Raw genomic sequence first — 25,077 nt, forward strand, 5'->3', positions numbered from 1 at the left:
ATGAGGCTCTTTATCTCCAATAAACCACCAGGAAACTGGAAGTGGCCCTGTGGCTCAATGTGGTGGAGCGCTAGCCTTGAGCACAAAAGCCCAGGGACAGCACCCAGGCCCAGAGTTAAAGCACCACGATGAACAAAAGAAAAGAAAAGAGACACATTCTGGGGAAGGACTTCTTTGGACATAAAAAGTGTCTGCTAAAAGAAATATTTACTTCTGGGATGGACACTTGTCTTGAGCAGTGACAGTGACAGAATCCATCTTTGTCTAGAGGGAAGTCCAGGCATCAATGACTCAAATTTGGGGGAGAAAATCCCAATTATATCAGAGACCCAAGGCTAAACTTTAGGTCTGAGCCCAACTGATAAACACTTATTCTAGAGTAAATTTGAGCCAATCCCCAACCTATTTTCCTCTCCCCCTCAGCCCCCCATTTTGGTGCTGGTACTGGAGCTTGAACAGAGAGAGAGCCTTGTGCTCAAGCATGGCTTTTTCACTGAAGGCTATTATTGTTCTACAATTTGATCGAACAGCTCCATTTAGTTTTTTGTTGGTTAATAGGATATAAGAGTCTCACAGGCTTTTCTGCACAGTCTGGCTTCTAACTTTGACCCTCAGATCTCAGCCTTCTAAGTAGCTAGGATTGCAGGTATGAACCACGAGCACCTGCACCAACTTTCTTCACCACAAATACCCATGATGTTAAAGCACTCATTGCAGCCGGGCACAGGTGGCTCATACTTGTAATCCTATCTACTCAGGAGGCTGAGATCTGAGGATAGCAGTTCAAAGCCTGCTTGAGCAGGAAAGTCTCTGGGACTCTTTTTTTTTGGTTAGTTTGTAGGGTTTGAACTCTGGGCCTGGGCACTATCCCTCAGCTCTTCAGCTCTAGGTGAGTGCTCTACCCCTTAAGCCACAGCACCACACTTCCAGTTTTCTAGTAGTTTATTGGAGATAAGAGTCTCATGGACTTTCCTGCCCGGGCTGGCTTTGAACTGCAATCCTTGATCTCAGCCTCCTGAGTAGCTAGGATTACAGCGTAAGCCACCAATACCCTGCATGTTTGGGACTCTTATCTCCAATTAACTACCAAAAGAGCCAGAAGTGCAGCTGTAGCTCAAGTGGTAGAGAGCTAGCCTTGAGCAAAAACAGCTCTAGGACCAGCAACAAAACAAAACAAAACAAAAAAACACAACAAAATCAACAATCCCATGGCACCTGTTATAACATGTGCCCCACCATATCCGGGTTGTGTACTACCTTTCCTTCACTTTGCTTTTATTTATTTATTTCTTATTTTTTGGTGGGTCATGGGGCCTGAACTCTGGGCCTGGGCACTGTCCCTCAGCTCTTCAGCTCAAGGCTAGCGCTCTACCGCTTGAGCCACAGCGCCACTTCTGGGTTTTTTCTTTTTGCTTATGTGGTGCTGAGGAATTAAACCCAGGGCCTCATGCATACAAGGCAAGCGCTCTACCACTGAGCCACCTTCCCAGCCCAAGGCAAACCTTTCCTATTTGGAGAGTTGAGCTTTATGTGCTAAACCATGCCATCATCTAATGTTAGCTCACCTGATGCACACTTGTCCACCTGTTTCTATACAATGCTACAGTGAAGAAACTGCTGTCCCCATTACAATAGCCTGAATGAGTCCATCTTCTCAATTGTTCAGGTTTTGTCTTAGATAAAATAGACATGAAGCACAGAGAGTTTAGGAAACTTTTCAAAGTTCACACAGATGAGCTGATGGCTCACACCTGTAATTCTAGCTACTCAAGACACTGAGATCTGTGGATTAAGAACAAAGCCTGGGAAGACAAATCTGAGAGACATTTATCTCCAACTGAGTAGCAAAAAGGCAGAAGTAGAAGTATGGCTCAAATGGTAGAACCCCAGCCTTGCGTAAAAAAAGCTAATCAAAGCCAGGCGCTGGTGGCTCATGCCTGTAATCCTAGCTACTCAGGAGGCTGAGATCTGAGGATCATGGTTCAAAGCCAGCCCGGGCAGGAAAGGCTGTGAGACTTTTTTTTTTGTCGGTCGTGGGGCTTGAACTCTGGGCCTGGGCGCTGTCCCTCAGCTCTTCAGCTCAAGGCAAGCGCTCTACCACTTGAGCTACAGTGCCACTTCCGGTTTTCTGGTGGTTTATTGGAGATAGGAGTCTCACGGTCTCTCCTGCCCGGGCTGGCTTTGAACCGCGATCCTCAGATCTCAGCCTCCTGAGTAGCTAGGGCGTGAGCCACCAGCGCCCGGCTGGCTGTGAGACTCTTATCTCCAATAAAAACCACTACAAAACCAGAACTGGCGCTGTGGCTCATGTGGTAGAGTGCTTGCCTTGAGCTGAAGAGTGCAGGAACAGCACCCAAGCCCAGAGGTCAAGCCCCACAACCGAGAAAAAAAAAAAGAAGCTAATAAAGAGGATGAAGCCTTGAGTTCAAACCCCAGTACCAGCACACAGACACACACAGACACAGACAGACAGACAGACAGACAGACAGACAGACACACACACACACACACACACACACACACACACACACACACACACACACACACACACACAGAGTTTCACATAGGAGAATTGGAATAAACCCAGATCTTTGCAGCACTGAGCCCTCCCTGGGGTTAAACAACAATAAAACCCATCCTGCTTTGTTTTCCTTTCTAAGTGCATTGCCTTCCTGCCAGGATTGGGGTCACTGTGGTGGCAATTACGTTTATGGGCCCAACACTGCTCTCCCTTTTGGTACCTGTATGGCTTCAGCTTGACATAACCACGGCCATCTCACGTCATAATTGCACGATTGCCCCTGAGTCATCCTGGTTGGTTTCCCCTCCAGTTTCTCAGCACACTATAAATAGACAAAACCTTTAGAGTGGTATGTGGTGCAACAGGATTGGATCTTGGTCCGGGAATGTGCCAGACTCCTTAATGTTAGCCTGAGATAAACCAGATACATTCTGACTTTGACAAAGTCGCTTCTGTCCTGATCAGTTTGTAAGCCCCATCTCTTGACTCAAATTATGGAAGTCTACTGGTCTTGCTGCCACTCAGAATCACATTTCTGTCAGTAAGTTCCCAATTATTTGCACTGCATCCAATCCTGGATCTTATCTCCTTCCTTCTTTGGTCTCATGATACCTTGGGGCCAGCTCTTATATATTGGGAGTAGAGTGTTCCAGAATAGTAACACATCCCACTCGCCCCATTCCTGACCACATGAATGAGCAGATGGTCCAGAATGGCCCCATCCTACCTCATCCCTCTGCCATCATGACTGGTCCAGTATGAGCATGTGAATGGCTCCAGACTAAAAAAAAAATCTTCCCTGGGGTTTTTCTGTTGGTAGTGGAATGGGTTATGGCAAAACGAGACCCCAGGGAAGCCTACAGCCATGGCCTTGGCTACATAGAAATGTCTGAAAAATGGAAGTCATCATCCAGAGACACACAAAGAAGGGACACCAGGATGCATCCAATTTCTGGTTCCAGACTTAGATTTCCCTGGAGTTAGCTGCCTTCATTTTTTCAGCCCTTCTATTTATTCTGTGGGCTGCATTCCCTCCAGCATCCCTCCAACCAACCACTGTTTTCTAATTAAATGCTTTGAGATGGATTTCTGTCACTAGCAGCCAAAGAGGCCTAACACACATTTCTGCGTGTGTGTTTGAGATGGGAATAATGGTTTTCCTACTCTCACACACATAGTACGTTACTTCATGCGCAACACCAGTGGTGTGGAGGTTTTTCTGGTCAAGCCATCCTCACCACTGGGCATGTGATGATTCAATTCTGAATAAAGCTTCCTGCACTCAGCGTCATCGCCCATAGGAGAAGAGCTCAGTGCCAAAAACAATGCCCTCAACATAGAGACCAATCACAAGTTGTGGGCTGTTACCTGTGTTTTGACCCAATGGCAATAAACCAGCACCTCCATATTAATTTGCCAGGATGGCTCAGTGAACTCAGGAAAACACCTTTACTAGTTTGTTAAACAGGATATCACAAAAACACAGATACACAGGCAGATGAAGAGGTCCAGAAGGCAAGGTGTGAGACGAGGGCACCGAGCTTCCGTGGCTCCTAAAACCACCATCATGGTTCAGCAATTCAGAAGCTCTCCATGCCAACTGGTACTTTGCCACTTAAGCCACCCCTCTGCTTCCAGCTTTTTGCTGGTTAAAGAGTCTCAATGAGTTAAGTGCTAGTGGATCACACCTACTACTCAGGAGGCTGAGATCTGAGGACTGTGGTTCAAACCCACTCAGGTAAGAAAGTCAGTGAGACTCATCTTCAATGAACCACCAGAAAACTAGAAGTGGAGCTGTGGCTCAAAGTGGTAGAGCACTAATCTTGAGCAAAAGAACTCAGTCAGGGACAGTATCCAGGCCTTGAGTTCAAGCCCCACAACTGACCAAAACAAAACAAGTCTCAAGAAATTGCCTGGACTGGGGCTGGGAAGGTGGCTCAGTGGTAGAGCACTTGCCTTGCATGCATGAGGCCCTGGGTTCAATTCCTCAGCACCACATAAGCAGGGGGAAAAAAGCCGGAAGTGGTGCTATCGCTCAAGTGGTAGCATGCTAGCCTTGAGCTGAAGAGCTGAGGGACAGCGTCCAGGTCCAGAGTTCAGGCCCATGACCGGACCCCCCCGCAAAGAAAAGAAATTGCCTGGACTGTTTTCAAACCTCAATTCTCAGATCTCAGCTACCCATGTAGTTAGGATTCCAGGCATGAGATACCTGGTTCTAGCTATGGAGGCTTCTTTATGTAGGCATTATTAACTCTCCAGCCCATCTCTGGTTCTGAGAGGGTGGCAGGGTATTACTGAAAGCTCTAAGCTTCTAATCACGGTTTAGTCTTTCTTTTTTAGTGCTATTTCTGGGCATTGAACTCAAGGCCTGGGCATTCTTTCTGAGCTCTTGTGTGCAAGGTTAGCATTCTACCACTTGAGCCACTGCCTCCATTTTTGCTGATTAATTGGAGGTAAGGGTCTCACAGACTTTCCTTCTCAGGCTGGCTTTTTAACCACGATCCTCAGATCTCAGCCTCCTGAGTAGCTGGGTTTACAGGCATTAATCACCAGTACCTGGAATGGCTTCATCTTTCTGGTGACATCACAATGTCCCATCATCTAAATGAGGCTCCAGCAATGTGAGACTAATTTTCCTATAACAAATCCAGAGGTAGCATCTTACCAACAGCTTCAATTGTCAAGGTTCTGGGTTTGTTTCTGAATTCTCTTATCTTTAGGTTACCACTGCAACAACTACATACTGTTTGAGACAGTTAATACACATTAAATCTGTCATACTTCCTTAGTTATAATTTAAGACTTCCTTCAAGTCCTGGAAATTTGTGTGATGTTTAATACAAACACCAAATTGGAAAAATCTCCAAGCTGAATTCACTCTATTTAATGCATTTGATGTGGGTGGGCTTGAGCACAAAGGATGCTTGTGTCACATCTGATTAGGCGTACGGCTATGTGTTCCATGGGCTCCGAGCAGCACACTGAGCGAGTACCCAAACTTCCACATGCTTAAGACTAGCTCAAGCACTCATCTACTCTATGTCTTCTTGTTTGACCTCTGCAGTTTTCCCAAAGCAGCACACACACCAATGGAACCATGATGACTTCCTACAATATTGAATTATGAACATTTCAAATATATGCAAAAATAGAGGATAGTTTAGTTGACTCCCCATAAACCCATTACTCAGATTCTAAGATTATCAAGAAATGCTTCATAGGTAAAAACTTGACCTCTAACTAAATCCTTGGAATATTCACAACACTTCAGCCAAAATCTCCATCCACACACTGTAGGATAGACACCAAAGGGACTGGCTGAGCACTATTCTGAGGGGTGAGGGGAGCAATCAGACGTCTGCAGCCTGAAGAGCCAGCCCTGAGCACTCTAAAGGTGGGAGGTTGTGCATCTCTATGACACTGTACACAATGCATGAATGAATTCATCTGTAAAGGTATAGAAGGCAAACATCTGGCTACTGTCTGTGGTACAGAAGGGCAAAGAATGGAGACCACATCAGGGAGAGAAAGAGCTGGTCATCATCAACCCCCGAGTTGGATAAAGGAAAAATCCTCCTAGATTAAGTCCAATAACTCTGTCTGGTAGCAGTTTTGTTGTAAGATCCTATAATCTAGATCCAGAGTCCATTTCTGAATAAACTCTGGGCCTGGATATAATAATTGGGATGGAGGAGGAACCCACAGAAATCCCAGGCATCCATCTAGATGGGAATTACAGTAAGATGTTAAAAAATATATTTCCTTTTGGAAAAGTTAGGTTTGGGTCATGCATGCCAAGACTTGGAGGAGGCAGGAGGATCTTGCGTTTGAGGCTAGTCTGGCCTACATAGTAAGGCCCTCTCCCCAAACAGCAAAATCAAACCCAAACAACCAAATGGCAACAACAAAAATATCACTCATATTTAGTGGAAATTTACAGCTATTTGAATGGAAGAACTGGGTCTTGCTATCTTTCCTGTATCATCTCCCCAAAGCTGTTTGAATCACGAGGCTCATGTATGGGATGGGGAACACAGGCCAGAATGAATCTACCTGAGGGGAGCTGCTGGTGAACATAAAGCAGGGGACCCATGAATGTGTGGACACCAGAGGATCCACATGGACCTTGAAGGGGGTGTCCATGTTACTAAGTTTTTAGGGGCGTTAGTCATATCACAGCCCCATTTATTCAGTGGCCTCAATAGGCCAAACTGGTTTCCAGGAGGATAGTTTGCAAGCAAGCATAGCCAAGACACCAGTGCGTTCCCCTCCCTTCTTTGGTGCAGAGCACTGGGGCTAAAACTCAGGGACTAATGTTCTGGCTTGGCCTTTTCACTCAAGGCTGACTGATGCTCTTCCTCATGGGCCACAGCTCTACTTCTTGCTTTTTAGTGGTTCATTGGATATGAGTCTCACAGATTCTTCTGCTCAGGCAGACTTCGGCCTGCTAGTAGCTAGGATTATCGGCATAAGCCATCCATGCTGGGTATAAGTGAGGCTCTTTTCACTCGCATTGACAGTGACATACACTCAAGATTTTAGTGATGACTATGGCCTATTTGTAAGCAAGTTTAAAAATACAAATGGAGGGACTGGGAAGGTGGCTCAGTGGTAGAATGTTTGCCTTGCATGCATAAGGCTCTGAGTCTGATTCCTCAGCACCACATAAACAGAAAAAGCCAGAAGTTGCCCTGTGACTCAGAAACAGAAAAAGCCAGAAGTTGCCCTGTGACTCAGGTGGTAGAGCTCTAGCCTTGAGCTGAAGAGTTGATGAGCCAAGGGATAGCACCCAGGCCCAGAGTTCAGGCCCCAGGACTGGCAAAAAAATAAAATAAAATAAAAATAGAGCTGGTAGCTGGTAGTTCATGCCTGTAATCCTAGCTAGTCAGGCAGCTAAAATCTGAGGATAGACAGTTGAAGCTAGCCTGAGCAGGAAAGTCCATAAGACTCTCATCTCCAATTAACCACCAAAAAGCCAGAAAAAACTAGAGTTGTAGCTCAAGTGGTAGAGTGCCAACCTTGAATAAAAAGCTAAGGGTCAGCTCCCAGGCTCTAAGTTCAAGCCCTAGTACCAACACACATAGACAGACAGACAATCTCTTTGCAGGCATGTGTTGTGAGCCTAAAAGGAAGTGCTTTGGCTAGAACTGGAAGAATTCTAACTGGGCACATTTGTGTGATTCCTGGCAGGCAGGCACACCTGTGTGCAAGATGTGGCACACAGAGACTACCTTCTGAGACCACCGCTATATGAAGCATGCCTCCAAGAATCCTTGTAAGCCACAAAGCATCTTTTGGCTGAGTCTAAACCCCAATCCTACTTGACACCAAGGAACCCACAGAATCTAGGACCTCACAGCTGAGAATTGTCCTTGAGCTAGGCCACGCTGAGTGCAAAGCATCCTTTGGAGCTCCTTTCTGTCTGATGCCATTCCTTTCTGAAGGATGACTGACAGCTATGGCCTGGGGAAGACAGAATCTCGTGGGACTGACATGTCTCTCCAGGGACTGACAGAGAACTTTCTGGCAATGGAAGTCCTCAGGCTCCACCCCAGGTCGACCCTGACAGTTCTAGCCCTGGCCAGCAATCTGGGAACCAGCCTCGATGGGAGCTGGGGCACGGTGACCCCCCAGGCGCCATGGGAGGAAACAGGCCATAGGGCTGGGCCTCCAGGCTCCAGGCAGAGGAGTGCTGGGAGCTCCCTGGGTGGCTAAGCACTCCTCCTCACTCCTCAGTCCCTGAAGGATCAGGCTTACAGGGGTCTTGTGCCTAGGCCTGGGAGCAGCCATCCTGACCCCACTTGGCTGAGGCACCCCACCTTTCCCGGGCACTCACTTCCAGGAACCCGGACTGGCAGTCAGCATGCAGACATTTCCAAAAATAACAGGCTGTGGAGGGGGCTCTGCCCATGGCACTGCTCACCACCCCAGCTCCTCCCAACACTGACCCCAGCCGCCCTTCCCTGCAGCCCGCAGCCCTCCCCTCCCCTCCCCGCTGCTGGCTCTCTAATCCTGGACCACCCCTCCCCGAACTCCTTGCAGAAACTAGGAAGGGCCCCTTCCCTTTCCGCAACAGACATCTGTCTCAAAACAAGCTGAACGATCTTTCCTGGCGCCCATCCCTGGGAAGCCGGCAGGCTGTCCCAGTCCTTGGGCAGGGCTGGCCGGCCTCCACCCTCAGCTCTCTGGCTGAGGGTTAACTCTTTTGGTCACTCCTGAGTGGAGAAGTAGAGGGGACCCCCAGGACCTGGTCTGGGGGGGGGCAGTGCTCCAGAGTCTGGTTCCAATCCTCAACCCCTGTGGCTGCACCTACTCTTGACTTTGTAGAATCTCTCTGATGGACCAAAGCTCACGCATCACTTCTCGGTGGACCTGACTTCCCACAGGTTCTCTTTCTAGGCCTCCCTGCCTGCCTCCTGGGGCAGATTTGCAAGCAAGGAGGGCAGCAGAACAAGGGCCTACTTTCCTCTCAGTGGGTCTGGGGTGGGGGACAGCACTGTCCTCCTCTGACTGCTCTTGGACCTCTGCCAGGGGGAGGGGTCACAGGCTTTTGGGAAGGTGCTGTAGCAGGTGGGATGCAGTTCAGTGCCCAGTGTCCTTATTAATCACACCTCCTCCACATACTTGAGTAGGGGCTGAAAGCTGTCCAAAAAGAAAATGACATGAGCCCTGTTCACCTTTTGTATTCATGAAAATACAGTCTGAGGGCCTGGAGCAGTCCTGACGCGGGTCCGCCTGCAGCCATCCAGATTACAGAACACAAGCCACCTGGCAGGCAGCACCGTGTCATCAGCTGAAGAGGCCAAAGGGAGGAGAGGCTCTGGATGGAAGGTGTCTTGGTTTGGCTCTGAGTGATTAAGTCCAGTCAACTACCAGGTGGGGAAGATGATGGAGTTCCACTGGTATCCAATAAAGGAAGTTTCTTTCCAGATGTCTTCTTAGGAAGTTGATTGGGTTCATCCAGAAGTAGAATCTGGATAAGAGAGGAAGAGGGGCAAGGTCTCAGAACTTCCTGCTAAGGGGGCTGGGTGCTAGTACCCATTGTAGGAGGATGGCCAGGTTCTGGGAAGTTTCTGGGACTGACCAGAAGTGTCCTGTAGTTGGGAGGAGGGGAACCAATAAGGGTAGGGAGGTGTTGCTTAGGAAAGGATGAAGGTGCAGGCTCCCTCCAGCATGAGGTTTGTGGGTCAGAAACATCCACCAGAGGTAGGCTGCTTCCTGTGGCAGGTGCAGCACTGTGCCTCAGCTTCTCTTTTTCCATAGCAGTAAAACCATAATGCCAGGTAACTCACTTCAAGTCAGAGGGCTGACAGCAAAATAAAGTGTAGTCTCTACGAAGTGTCCGTCAAAGGAAATCTTGCACCACCTTAGCATTCCTCTTCCTTTTTCCTTCCCAATAGCTGGAATGCAGATGTACTGTTTGAAGCACTGGCGCCATGTTGGACCATGAGGTGACCTTGGGTAAGACAGCCAGGCATGGTAGCCTGCTGAGGCTGCCAGAACAAACCGTCTCAAACTGGAAGCTGAAAACAACAGGAATTTATTTTCTCCCAGAGCAAGAGGCCAGAAATTCAGTATCAAGATGTCAGCAGGATTGGTTTCTTCCAGAAGCTCTGAGAGGAGCATCTGTTACCTGCCTCTCTCCTGGCTTCCAATGGCTGTTGGCATCTCTTGGTGTTACTTGGCTTGTAACTGCATCTCCCCAATTATGGTAGTCTTCTGTGACTATGTCTCTGTGTATTTCTCTCTCTCTTCTCTCTCTTTCCCCCCTCTCTCTCTTTCTCTCCCTCCCTCCCCCTCCCCTCTTAAAGGAAGCAAAAATGCCTGGCTGTCAGAGCCTGAAGAAGGATAGCCGACATCTACCCAGGCCAGCCATATTTTCTGTTCCGGGTGCTCTGGTTTGGGAGATCCATGCAAAGGAGCCAGTGGGAAAACCCCAGTGGAATGTGGGAAGGAGTCTTGAGAGCTGGAGGCATCAGGGGCTGGAGCTTGGACCTGGCTTCCCTGGAGGTAGTGGCACATCTGGGGTCTCTTGAGCTGTCTCTACTGCCTGTCTAGCACCCATGGCCCTCCAGTGTTTTCTGACCTCCAAGCACAGCCTGAGGAGATGTGGACTCCAAGAAGGAACTAATGGGAAGAAGGATGTGCCCTGCCCACATCTGGCCACCCAGATCAGCATCTACTCAATCACACTCTCCACCTGGAGCAGGTGTCAGACCATTGTTCCGCAGAGATGGAACTGGCAGCCTGACCCTGTGCGTCCTGGCAGGCTGAAAGCCATGGCTCATACCCCAGGTCAAGGTGGTAGTTCCTGGGGCAATACTTATGTCTCTGGTGGCCACAGAACCAGGCTCAGTGCAACAGCCTATGGAGGAGAGGGTAGAGCAGCAGGGGACAGGGAGGAGAGTGGTCCAGCTGACTGCTGAGAACCAGACTCATACACCATCTGTTCCTGGACATCCACGTGTAACGGAGCTGAGCAGGGAGATACAGGATGACTGAGATGTGTCACTACCCTGTCCTGTGCCTCCACTTGCCCTTCAGCCTTCCTGCAATGGTCCACATTTGGAAGAACTACCAGAAGACAAGGAAATGAACATACCATGCTCCAAGAACAACTGTGGAAGGATGGGCGGGCTGGCTCTTTGCAAGTCTTCTTGGCACAGTGGGGAGAAGGAGGGGCCCTCACCCTCTAGGGAGGTGGAGGTACAGTTGCCAAGACCTACAATAACATGCAAGGTTAGAGTGGTGCATTGTGGTAGCCCAGTCCCCCCGCAACTTCAAGGTCTTCCTCAGGAAAACCCCTCATGCCTAGGCTGGATGGCTGGGTCCCAGGCCAGGCGCGCTGTGGTTCTGTCACCCAGGCTCACCATCTCCACAGCCAGTACTATACCCAGAATGCAGATCTGGAGAGGGAACGAAGATAAAGGACAATTTCTCTCCATACCTCACCCTCATCCTGGCCCCAAGAGCCCTCAAGTCTCCAACAGGTCCTAATCCACATTTTCTAGAACCATCTGCCCTGTGGGTTCGTGTGTATACCGATCTGGAGGGAATTAAGAGGGACACCATGGACAGACATTTTTCTTTCTTGCACTGGAAAGTGGCATGCCTGGGACAGAATTTTGGAGTCTGCCTCCAACTGGGAGCTTTCCCAGGGCAGGATGTAGGGGAGCCCAAGCTCTGGGAGGGGGCCACTCAATTCCCAGCACTCCTCCGCCAATAGCTCTCCACCCACTTTATTTCAGGAAGCTGTGAGTGCTGCCAGTCAGGGGTACCCATTCATCTTCTCTGCCTGTTCAGTCTTCATGTGGCCTTATAGGGGAGAGGGGGAGAACAGCACAGGGAGGCCAAGCCAGCTGGGAAGAACAGGCAAGGAACCTTGCAGGGGCCTGTTAAGAGGGCTGACATGGGCCATTGGTCTCCACCTTCCCTGTCTTCCCTTTTAGTAAACATGCTTTGTAATTTCCTCTTTCCTATCCCCAAACAAAGATCCTAGATGATATGACATATTTGGCCACATGATTTAAAAATGATCAAGCTGAGGCTGGGAAGGTGGCTCAGTGGTAGAGCGCTTGCCTTGCATGCCTGAGGCCCTGGGTTCGATTCCTCAGCACCACATAAGCAAAAAGAAAAAAGCCGGAAGTGGCGCTGTGGCTCAAGTGGTAGAGCGCTAGCCTTGAGCTGAAGAATTGAGGGACAGCACCCAAGCCCAGAGTTCAGAGCCCACGACTGGACCTCCCCCCCAAAAAAAGATCAAGCTGAGCATGGTAGCATGCACCTGTAGTATCATCACTTTGGGGGCTGAGGGCAGGAAGATTGCTTAAGTCTAGGAGGTCCAGGGTAGTACAGACAATAAAATAAGATCCCATCTTTAAAAAAGTCAAAGAATCAGTCTAATGTTCTTTTTTTTTTTTTTTTTTTTGGGGGGGGGGTCCGGTTGTGGGGCCTGAACTCTGGGCCTGGGCGCTGTCCCTCAGCTCTTCAGCTCAAGGCTTTCTACTCTACCACTTGAGCTACAGCACCACTTCCGGCTTTTTTCTTTTTTTTTTGCTTATGTGGTGCTGAGGAATCGAATCCAGGGCCTCAGCATGCAAGGCAAGCGCTCTACCACTGAGCCACCTTCCCAGCCCTAATGTTCTAACACAGTTGCCGGGCGCTGGTGGCTCACGCCTGTAATTCTAGCTACTCAGGAGGCTGAGATCTGAGGATCCCGGTTCAAAGCCAGCTGGGCAGGAAAGTCTGTGAAATCTCCAATAAGCCACCAGAAAACCGGAAGTGGTGCTGTAGCTCAATGGTAGAGCACTAGCCTTGAGCTGAAGAGCTGAGGGACAGCGTCTAGGCCCAGAGTTCAAGCCCCACAACCAACCAAAAAAAAAAAAAAAAAGGAACATGGTTTATAAACATTACATGTCTATGTTTGACTGCTTAGGTTGATCACATCAAAAGACTACATCAGTCAGTTGTGCAGCTGATACAAGTGTGCAGAGGTAACAGTAGAACAAGTGAGGCAGCCATGTTTGAAAAAAATATGTTCTTTTCAGTGCTGATACTGGGGCTTGAACTCAGGGCTTCTCACTCTTGCTTGGCTCTTTTATTCAAGGCTGGTGTACTACCACTTGATTTACACCTGCACTTCTGGTTTTTTGCTGTTAAATGGAAGGAGTCTTGAAGATTTGTCTGTCTGGGTTGACTTCAAACCTGCATCCTCAGCTCTCAGCTTCTTGAGTAGCTAGGATTAAAGGGTTAAACGAGACTTAGTCTAGCTGCAAGTTCAATATTAAGGTGTTGGTGATGTTGATTGTCCTGGGCCCTCTCCTTGGCTTGCAGATGGCTTCCTTGCTGCCCTCATGTCTTGTTTCTTGGTCTGGGTATCATCTGTGTACTAATTACTAATCTCTGTGTTGGATTATGCTCACACAAATGATTTTATTTTATATTAATTAGTTTTTCCTCAAATATAGTCATGTTCTGAATTTATCAGGCCAATTCAGTCTTTAACATCCCTCATGATTCTTCTTGATGTGCTCTTTTTGTACCAAGTGCCAGAAATTTAACTCCAACTAGCTTGTATTCTGTTCAAACCAACTAGAGAGAAAACTTAATTGCTTAAGGACACAGTCAGGAAGTGTGGATCCCATATGGATCTACCTCTTAGCTCAGCTGCCTCTAGGTAGATACCATATACAGGTACCACATGGTGGAAGGAGCAGCTTCAGGTCAGGATATCCCAGCAGTAGAATAGAGAAGGAGGAAAAGAGAGAGGAAGAGAGAGAAAGAGAGTCAGAGAGAGATGTTCCCAATAGCCAAACATATAGAACAGACTTTTTAAATTTAATCTGATTAGCTCTGATTGGTCTGAATTGGTTATGTGCTCTTTCATGAGCCAATTACTATGGCCTGGTAGATGAAAGATGCTTACTGGCATCTGGGCTAAGAGATGGCCTGTTCCTTTAAGAGAAATGAAGGCATCGATGCCATTTGCCAGAAAGAATGCAAACACTTTCTGGAGTGCAAACATGGAAGCTCACTAAAAATTAGTGAATGGATGAATGAGGATCTTAGATTGTTTCTAATGTAGTATGGAAGTATGAGCTAAGTCCTCTTGTGTATGGTGGGATTTCCCATAGTTCCATTTGGTCAGCTGGCTTTGCCCTGCAAGTCAATGCTTTTCCTATGTCAGCCTTTTCCTATATCAGCTCCACTGCCAGAGCATGACTTTGTATTGAACAGTGGCTTAAGAATGCTGAAAGGCTAAAAAGATTGTGTGTCTCTGTTCAGAGCTGGAGTAAGACATTTAAAGATACTAAGCTTAACAGAGTGTGGTATGCACATCTATGAATCTCAACTAATTGGGAGTCAGAGGCAGGAGGATCAAGAGTTCAAGGATAGTTTGGACCACATAGCGAGCTCTGCCTCAAAAGAGAAAAACAAGAGGACTGTAAGCTCTACAAAATATGGTCTCCTACTAATGTCCTTCTCTGTCTCCACAGTACTGGGGTTTGAACTCAGGGCCTTGCATTTCTTTTTTTTTTTTGGGTCCAGTCATGGGGCCTGAACTCTGGGCCTGGGCGCTGTCCCTCAGCTCTTCAGCTCAAGGCTAGCACTCTACACTTGAGCCACAGTGCCACTTCTGGCTTTTTTTTTTTTTATGCTTATGTGGTGCTGAGGAATCGAACCCAGGGCCTCAGGCAGGCAAGGCAAGCGCTCTACCACTGAGCCACCTTCCCAGCCCCAAAGGGCCTTGCATATCTTAGGAGGCACTCTACAACTTGAGTCACACCTCTAGCTCACCCCACTTCTTTTTTTTTTTGTCAGTTGTGAGACTTTAACTCTGGGCCGGGTCGCTGTCCCTGAGCTCTTCAGCTCAAGGCAAGTGCTCTATAATGCCACTTCTGGTCTTCTGGGATTAATTGGAGATGAGTTTCATGGACTTTCTGCTGGGCTGGCTTTGACCATGATCCTCAGATTTCAGTTGAACTGATTATGTGCTCCTGACTAACTAGGATTACAGGCGTGAGCCACTGGTGTCTGGCTCACCCCACTTATTACCACTAAAATAAATATGCCACAAAAGAAATAAACAAGTCTAGCAGTCTATTCATTGCTCCCCCTCAAAGGGTATTTTAATTACAAATATGCTAATCTATTTTCTTCTGGCCTTGCTTTGCCTATTTATAGGTAATTGGGCCCTGCTATCTTCACTTGACCATGAATCATGACCCTCCCTCCTTTCCTCTGCTGCTGGCTGAGGAATTAGTGGGGTGACTAAACTCCATTTCCATGGAACAGCAGAGAAAGGAGAGAAGCTGAGGTACCTGTGTGCAGGCCACCATGGGTCAGGGCTGATTGCCAGGACTGTCTTCATAGCATCAACTCACAGGCCTGTTAGCTTGGGTATTCTGTATGTCTGTACCATCCTGGTTGCTGCAAGCTGCAAAGCTTGGGCACTGTGTGGGAGAAGGGCTGTGGTCACTCCTGTTGGCCTCTGGAGCCTCTTGGCTCCATAGTAGGCAAAACACCGAGTTCCTAGAAAAAGAGCAAAAAGCATCTCCAAAAATGGACTGCAGCCAAAGTTTTACAAATGCATTTTTTTTTTTTGCCAGTTTTGGGCAGGATCTGGGCGCTGTCCCTGAACTTTTATGCTCAAGGCCACAGTGCTCTACCACTTGAGCCACAGCTTCATTTCTGCCTTTTTGGTGCTTAATTGGAGTCTCATGGACTTTTCCTGCCTGGGCTGCCTCTGAACTGTGATCCTCAGATCTCAGCTTCCTAAGTAGCTAGAATTACGGGTGTGAGCCACCGGTGACTGGCTGCAAAGTCCTTTTGATGGTGAACTGCCATGGAGAGGATGATGGTGGAGATCCTAGTGATGAGGAAGCCAGCAGGCCTGGTACTATGCATCATATGCGCAAGACCTGCCCTATTTCTCACAGCAGGAATATAGCACTTGCAGCTGTGGTTGGTTGATTTCATTTCTGGGGAACTGTGTCCTAGGCGCATGTCCTTTGACTGCCCTCAGACATCTGTCATGCAGTGAGGGCTTTTGCTGATGTCTGCTTTGAATGCTGCTGGGAGAGCCACAGGATCCCACTATTCCCATATCCATACCATCTCAGCAGCAAGGGGTTTAGGGTCTTCTTGGTGCTCTGACAGTGCTTCTCAGTGTGAGCTAAAACCATCCACAACAGTCCTACTGTCAGCTAGACATGCTGGATTCTTGAGTTGGACACGACCTCTACTGAATCACTCATTGCCTTGGTGATTCGGAATAAAGCGCTGCGCACTGGTATCTTACACCTGCAATCCTAGCTACTTGGAAAACTGAGATTTGAGGAACATGGTTCAAAGCCAGCTCAGGTAGGAAAGTGTGATTCTTATCTCCAATTCACTGCCCAAAAGCTGTGACAAGTGGTAGAATACGAGCCTTGAGCACAAAAGCTTTGGGACCTTGAGCACAAAAGCTTTGGGACGGTGCCTAGGCCCTGAGTTCAAGCCTAGGACCTGCACACACATGTGTGCATGCAAACACAGAGTAAATAAAAACAGGGCTGGGATGTAGCTTAGTCGTGGAGTGCTTACCTAGCATGTTCAAGGCCTTAGATTCAGCCCCTAGCAATTATAATGTTTAATAAAATATTTAAATGAAAAAAAGGAAATAAAAGCAGTTGGGCATGCTGGTGCTTCCTATAATCTCAGCACTAAGGAGGCTGAGGTAGGAAGATTTTGAGCACGAGACTAGCCTGGGCTCTTTCTCAAGAAAAAAGAAAAGGCAAATACAAAAGAGGTTTTGTAATTAGACAGACCTGGGTCTGAGTTCCAGTTGCCTCACTTACTGTGTACCCTACTTGTCTTTTGGACTCATTATCTCTATGTGTAAAGTCCATAATACGATTGAAGGGATTAGGGATGCTTATGGGTAAAAGTGCTGAATGGAAAGCCTAGAACACGGAAGCCAAGATACATTTGCCATCTGCCCATCTACCAAATATTTGCAGGGGGCTTATAATGAGCCAGAAACTTCTCTGGACACTTGGCACAGGGCAATCATCAAAAACAAACTTGTGGTCATCATTAAGTTTGTATGCAAATCAGAAAAAAAGATAATAAACAAACATAGGCCAGGTGGCTTCCATCCTGAAGCTAAATCAGATGATTTGATCTGAAACCAGCAGGCATCCCGGGCCAAGAACTTGTGGGGATGCTTTCAGCTTTCCTTTAAAGAGCTGATTGATAAGACTGGTTGGGAGGCAAAAAATAATCACACACACAGAGGAAGCCATTAAGCCTTTTGCAAATGTCAGGGGTCATATACACCCAAGAGCTGCCTAGAGAAGACATTACTAAGGGCAACAGTGAGGTATAAGTTAGCCTCCCTTCTCAGGCTTCTAGTCCAACAGAGGAAGGGATTTGCTTAGACCTAGAATCTGTCCCTATTTTGGGGATGCTAGTTCAAACTCTGCCTAAGCAGAAAGCCTTGGATGCTGTGAACCTTTTAAGCATTTGGGAAATGAACCAGGGTTTCTGAGAGCTGATGGCTGTCCATACCAGGTTATAGAAATGACATTTGACAGGGCTTGGAAGGTGGCTTAGTGGTAGAGTATTTGCCTTGCATGCATGAAGCCCTGGGTTGGATTCCCCAGTACCAGATAAACAGAAAAAGCCGGAAGTGGCGCTGTGGCTCAAGTGGTAGAGCACTAGCCTTGAGCTGAAGAGCTGAGGGATAGCACCTAGGTCCAGAGTACAGCCCCCATGACAGACAAAAAAAAAAAAAAAAAAGAAATGGCACATGTCAGGCACCAGTGGCTCACGCCTATAATTCTAGCTATTCAGGAGGCTGAGATCTGAGGATCATGGTTCAAAGCCAGCCCAGGCAGGAAGTCTGTGAGACTCTTAACCACCAATTAACCACCAGAAAACTGGAAGTGGTGCTGTGGCTCAAGCACTAGGGTGCTTGCTTTAGCTGAAGAGCTCAGGGACAGTACCCAAGCCCAGAGTTCAAGCCTCGTGACTGACCAAAAAAAAAAAAAAAGACTTGTTAGGCAAGGCTTTTCTTGGTCCAACAATTTACCAAGTCCCCGGATGCAATTTTACTATAAATCACTAACTCACCGATCTGGAAAATCTTGTTTCCACACATCAAAGATCTACCCAGATTCCAGCAAGCAGAAGAGCAATGCCCACCACCAGTGGGTTCTGCTGGAGGCCAAGGAGGTTCTGAAATAATGTTACCTTTCTGAAAAGGATAAAAAAGGATACAGAGTTAGGAGTGCAGAGGAAGATAAAGTGGGAGGTTTTACAGGAGGGAAGAGAAATGCTTATTGCTGAGTCTGTCAATTTACTGAGTCAAATATTCTCAGCAAATTCAGAGGCCAGAACCCAGCTTAGTAGAAAGATGAACCGATGGTACAGGCTTTCAATGTTGAATCCTGATATCACAGATGCAATGAGACAGTAAGCCACACTATTTGGAGGTGACAGCAGTGTAGTGGATGCCACTAGAGTGCTGACCTCTCTCACATGGACTCCCTGTAGACTGTGTGGGATGACAGGTTCTTTCAGTGTCTGGCACATAGGTGAGCCAGTAATAATTTGCTGTGACTTAATCTCTATAATAATCCTATTTCCTCTGCACTAATGAGAGTCACCAAAGGACAGGACCAGAATCTGAACCTCAGCCTGGACAAAGTCCATGCTGTATCCACTGTGTGGTTTGGCAGAGAAGGACCTCCACAGCTTTACCTGTAAACTGGACCCTTGAAACAAAAATAAGAAAAACCACCTTTGCTAAGGGCAAGGTATAGAACGAGTGGAGTTGCTTAGAGAAAGTAGCTAGAGAAGAGAGCCAAAGAATAATTTTTTTGGGGGGGTTGGTCGTGGGTCTTGAACTCTGGGCCTGAGCGCTGTCCCTCAGCTTTTCAGCTCAAGGTGAGTGCTCTACTACTTAAGCTACAGCGCCACTTCTGGTTTTCTGGTGGTTTATCGGAGATAAGGGTTTCATGGACTTTCCTGCCCAGGCTGGCTTTGAACTGTGATCCTCAGATCTCAGCCTCCTGAGTAGCTAGGATTATAGGCGTGAGCCACTGGCGCCCAGCTCCAAAGAATAATTTCTAAAGGATAGCAGTCAGATGTAGTGGGATCTGCACAAATAACAAATTCTTGCCCAATCTGTGAAATGAAGGAGAAGTCCAAGACAGGTGGAGAATAAAAGAGAGTTATTAAAAGGCAAGAGTCCTTTAACTTCAGACCATTGGGAGGAAGATTGGATTCTAAGATCAGGTCCAAATTAAAAAAACCATCTACTCCCAGGCACTGGTGGCTCATAGCTATAATCCTAGTTACTCAGGAGGCTGAGATCTGAGGATTAGGGTTCAAAGTCAGGACAGGCAGGAAGGTCTGAGACACTTACCTCTTATTAACCATCCAAAAGTCAGAAGTAGAGGTATGGCTCAAGGGGTAGAGCATCAGCCTTGAATAAAAAAGCTAAGAGAGGGCTGGGAAGGTGGCTCAGTGGTAGAGCGCTTGCCTTGCATGCTCGAAGCCCTGGGTTCAATTCCTCAGCACCACATAAGCAAAAAGAAAAAAGCCGGAAGTGGCGCTGTGGCTTAAGTGGTAGAGTGCTAGCCTTGAGCTGAAGAGCTGAGGGACAGTGCTCAGGCCCAGAGTTCAGGCCCCACGACCGGACCCAAAAAAAAAAAGCTAAGAGACATGCCCATGCCCTGGGTTCAAGTTCTAGTACTCCATGCACACATAATGCCACCCCACCAAAAAACAAAACAAGAACCAACAAAATAACCAACCAAACACCTAACAACATTTACTTCCACTGGCTTCATGGCTGTATATCTCATTTGTCTTGTACTCTGGAATAGTGTGTCCCATGACCCCATTTGGAGTTGGTTGCTGCCAGTTTCCCTGCTTCTTGTATTGAACATGCCACCTCTAGTTCCTATTTGGTCCACGTGACTTTAATTCCAGTGCGTCAGCTCTCAGTACCTGTATTTCCTAAGAAGTCTTCTATGGAAAGACAAACATCAGAAAAACAGAGCTACAGTACCACCATAATCAGATCCAAGTGGCTATTCTATTTTCTTTTTTTTTTGTCCGGTTGTGGGGCCTGAACTCTGAGCCTGGGTGCTGTCCCTCAGCTCTTCAGCTCAAGGCTAGTGCTCTACCACTTGAGCCATAGCGCCATTTCTGGCTTTTTTCTTATGTGGTGCTGAGGAGTCGAACCCAGGGTTTCAGGCATGTAAGGCAAGCACTCGTCCACTGAGCCACCTTCCCAGCCCGCTATTCTACTTTTTAAAGCTATAGCCTTCACAAGATTTAAATTCTGAACCACACTGCCTAATAAAAACTAGTGTTGAATGCCTCCTAAAGCTTAATCTATTATTTTGGAAGTAATGAAATAACTTTGGCAGGCAGCTAGTGAACATATCATCCCGCCTATATTACTCAATTCTGGGCAGTGACATCACTGAGAAACTGAGCATTTTGTGTATTATGGGAAATGCAAGAGATAACTGTCTGAAATGCAAGCAATGTTAAGAGCTTGAACAGGAAGGACATAGCTAATGAGAGGCTAGGAAATGAGATAATCTCTTTTGTAGAATCATCTGATATTGAGGAAATAAGGAATTTACAAACAAGGGGACACAATGAAATTAACTGAGTAGAGCCATCCTTGGGGATCAGTAACCTTTAGACCTGGACTTAACAAGATGGTAGATGATTATGTTAGGGCTGAGCTATCCAGGAGTTGGTTTTTCTGACTTAAAACCTAGCTCCTAGGCCAGGGATGTAACTCAACAATAGACTGCTTACTTTTAATATGTACAAGGCCCTGGGTTCCATCCTCAGCACAGTGAGAGAGGGAAAAAAAACAGTCTCTTCTTCAGAGTCTATTCCTAGCTCAGGTTGGTCTCAAACTCAAGATCAATCTGCCTTAGGCACCATGCCTGGCTTTAGAGGGAGGAAAAAAAAAATCACAGACTGAAAAACAAACCAACGATGTCTTGTCTGGAGATTTTAATATATTTATTTCAAAACCAAGTTCTGTGAAAGAGCACACTAAATAGTCATATATCTTCTCTTCAACCAAAGACTTGGAGACAAGGTTCTTCAGATGAGCGCAGAGGCAATGATACATGCATTGAGTGGCAGTCTCAGCACAAGGTCCCTCACGGGCATTTCCAAGGTGAGCCTGGAGTCTTCTTCAGGTAAGCCAACGAGATCCTGGGAAAGAAGAATGGGTTGTGGTGGTGGGAGTTGGCATCATACTTTGTTTCAAAATTACTTAAAAACAACTCCTCCTCCCCCCAACATACAACTACCAGCGGTTGTTATCTAGAACCAGTCCCCAACTCTGCTTCTGCATCCAGAGACAATCTGTTCAAGAAGCTGATTCTTACCAAGAGACCACTAAGCTGTTCCACAGTTAGCTGCCTTGAAGTCCATAATTGGGAGGTTTCCATGAGGAACCAAGAAAGGCTGCATTGAGCTGAGCGATTGAGGTCAATCTGTCATGGTCTGAGCAGTCACAATACACTGTTGCATGCTTGGTGAATAAAACTTAGGAAACCAAGGCTGAATGCTAATTCTCAATGGCAGGTTTAGGTGGTGGCGAAAGCAGTATATATATCTCCCCTACTCTGCCTCACTCTCTGAGGCATGAATACATTTTCCTACTAATAGCAAAGATTCTGTCTTAATATGTGGCTGAGATTTTTGTAAAATTGCTATCAGTGTGTAACACTTACCATGCTAGATTTGCAACCAAAAATGTTTTTTGTTTTTTTTTGGGGGGGGTGGGGGGAGTTGGAGAAAGAGTAATGGAGTGTGAACTCAGGACCTTGAGCCATGCTCCCAACCCTAAATGTATTTTTATATTTTAGCAGACTAAGATAAAGTTCTTGTTTTCCTTAAAGAATAATAAATTCATGCTTTTCTAAAACTGTAATAGTACAAATCATTTAAAAAATCTGATTATAAATCAATCACATGTACCTTCAGATATGTGGTAACTATTATTCCAAAATTCTAGAAGTAACATGTCTTTAGTAGCTTTGATGTACAATTGGTCCATTAAATAAATCAGTATTAGGCTGCTGGTGTGCCTCTGAAGTGTGACCTTCAGACCAATGGCCCTCTATGTCTAAATGACCCAGAGCAAGGAGCTTAGAGTGGAATGCAAATCAATTTCATCACTAAGCAAACTGTGTGGTTCCACAGGATATTTTTCTTCATGGAAGATACACTCTGCAGCAAGCTTCCTATCTCCTTATGAAACTATAAAAATAGTTACAGACCAGCCACTTTGAATAACAAGGTAGAGTATTGGGGGCGAGAGTCAAAGAAGAAAGAAAAAGGGAATTTTTGGTTCCATATGCAGAAAGGGGTCAAAAAGGGGGGGAAGTTTTAGATACATAAGATGTGCACACAAGAAGAGGAAAAGTGAGACCACGTTTTTGTACAATGCATTTGTAAGGTCTCGATGAAGGGGCTTTCCCTTGTAAGTGGTTTTGGTGAGCACTCACCTCTGGTCCTTAATCATCAATGTATTCAAATGGTTCTGGAGGTTCTGGCTCTTGCTCTTCCTCCTCAATTTTCGGGCCATGTGCGGCTACAGGTTCTACCAGCTCTTCAATGTCCTCACTGGTATCCTTCAGAATTATGATGCCCCCAATGGAGAGCTGAAACACAGCGCAGCATGAGCCTCACTCACATTTCCAGATGCTCTACAACTTACAAGGGCAGGCAGGGACCTGATAAACGGTGCTTGGTGATTTGCCAGGAAATGACTGAGGGGAAGCCACACCAGGGTAAATCTTTACCCTGTAACTGCTATATAACCCCTATGTAGTATTTAAAAACATATCCTATGCTGAGTCCCAGTGGCTCATGCCTGTCATCCTAGCTATTCATAAGGTTGAGATCTGAGGATCATGGTTTAAAGCTACCCTGGACAGGAAATTCTGTGAGATTCATCTCTACTTTATTATCAAGGAAATTGAAAATGGAGCTGTGGCTCAAGTGGTAGAGAACTATCCTTGAGCAAAATAAGCTCTGGGACAGCACCTAGGCCCTGAATTCAAGCCCCAGGACTGGCACCAAAAAACAACCAAAAAAACCCAAACAAAAACTTCATCCCAATAGCTCTAAAGGCAGCTCTATTTGAATGTTGCATCTCAATTTAGGAAATGTTTCCTACCCAAAGACCTAATGAGTAACTTTACTTTGACTGCAGGTACAATATTTATTATTCTTTTCCTGAGACTGGGATTTGAACTCTTGATCTGATGTTTTGGCTCACTGGCTTATGCTTTCACACCTGAGCCACAGCCTCCAACCTTGAATGTTTATTATTTTAATCTGGCATTCCAGTGCATTCCAGTGCAACAGCCTTTGACCACCATCATCATCACACATAGATACACAAAAGTAAAAAAACTGCTACACTCTCGATCTGCCTTTAACAAGCTCTCAGTTGATATGAATCATTGATATGAACAGTATTAGAAACCTAAAATTATGACTAAATAGCATATTGGCCATCATTTTGGATCCGAAGTATATAAAAAGCCAAGTTTCCCCCAGAAATTCTAGAATGATGGAGAAAATAACACAGCAAAGACACCTTCATGTTTCTTTGTAATCTCTTTAAGTTCTGTGATGCAAGCCAACGAGAAGACACATGGGAACGAAAGAAAAGTAGACGGCCGGGGGCAGTTCTATTCAGCTGTCTCTCAATATATTAGCAGAAGGTAAAACCAAACATCAAACTCTCTGACCATCTGTGGTGTGCTAATCTCATTCTGTTTGTTTGCCTGTGTCAAAGGAAATGGAAAGCTGTGCTCCCTAATTTAATCAGTCAATATTGGTGGGTACATCTGGGAAAAGTGTATTTCTACCACAGCACATTCTGGGCAGGCAAAACAGCACAGGCTCATCAGTGAAATGACTCACATGCCTACAGCTGTCTCTGTAGTTGAACCTAATCTGATTTTCACTCTCCACCATTCTGCCCTGCCACGTTGCAAACCTGCTGTGCCTTTGTGAACTGCCAACTCCTTCCCCCTCCCAACATACAGAGCCACAAATATGAGTCCATAACTCAACAAGGTTGCTTTTCTTGAAAAAAAAAAAAAAAATGCATTTTGTTAATAGACTCTGCCTTACTGCCAATTCCCAGGACAAGAACAGAGTTTATAACCACTGCCCTGATCTTCCAAGGCTTGAAAATTTAACCAAATGGAGATGAGCTTCTACCAAACAGAAGAGAATGCCCATGCACAAAAGGACTGCTTAGGCTTTGGAAACATGTAGCTCCAGGATATGACTATTTCAACCCTAACAGGAACAAAAATAACCCAACTCAAATTCTGCAACAATCACCATAGCAATGCAGGTTTACTAATGCTTCATAGCCTGGAGAGAAAGTTCACACTCAGGAGGGAATAAGATATAAGAACAACTGAAGACACAGACCAGAGCACATTTCCTATGAAGCAGAGGAGCACAGCACACAGCTGCCGACTCCACACAATCATCTAAGGAAGGATCTGATGACCTCGCCATTGATGGTGGGCATGGGACACCAGGAGTTCCTTCTTCACATACACACTGTACACTGACATACAATATGTAAAGAACTCATACTTTTTTTGGGGGGGGGGGGGGGGAGTTGGTCGTGGGGCTTGAACTCTGGGCCTGGGTGCTGTTCCTCAGCTCTTCATCTCAAGGCGAGCACTCTACCACTGGAGCCACTTCCAGCTTTTTCTGTTTATGTGGTGCTGAGGAATCAAACCTAGGGCCTCACACATGCAAAGCAAGCCCTCTAACACGGAGCCACCTTCCCAGCCCTAAAACTCACTCTTCTAAGGTAAAAGTTTTAGTACATACACAAATCTGGGTAGCAACCTCTACTATCTGACCTGATGACATCTGCACGAATCTAACAGTAACCCTGCACCTTTCAGCGACTACGATCACTCTCCCTTTGTGCCCTGGAAAGTGTTGATCTAACTTTGGTCTCTATCAATTTGCCTATTCTGAAC

The 25,077-nt window shown here is 46.5% G+C and overlaps 1 protein-coding gene across 1 annotated transcript in view; it reads right to left on the reverse strand.

The window, feature by feature from the left end:
• Window positions 1-21,034: 21,034 nt before the first annotated feature.
• Psmd1 (proteasome 26S subunit, non-ATPase 1) overlaps window positions 21,035-25,077 on the reverse strand; it is a 102,041-nt gene continuing 97,998 nt past the window's right edge. Inside the window, exons 24-25 of the mRNA XM_042679019.1 lie at window positions 22,558-22,713; window positions 21,035-21,256 (exon numbers count right to left, since the gene is read on the reverse strand). Of these exons, the coding sequence (XP_042534953.1) occupies window positions 22,567-22,713 (147 nt within the window). The 3' untranslated portion in view covers window positions 21,035-21,256; window positions 22,558-22,566. The remainder of the gene's footprint in view (window positions 21,257-22,557; window positions 22,714-25,077) is intronic.

This window comes from Dipodomys spectabilis, unplaced genomic scaffold, assembly GCF_019054845.1.
Source record: "Dipodomys spectabilis isolate Male_0828 unplaced genomic scaffold, ASM1905484v1 ptg000051l, whole genome shotgun sequence".
Taxonomy (NCBI): Eukaryota; Metazoa; Chordata; class Mammalia; order Rodentia; family Heteromyidae; genus Dipodomys; species Dipodomys spectabilis.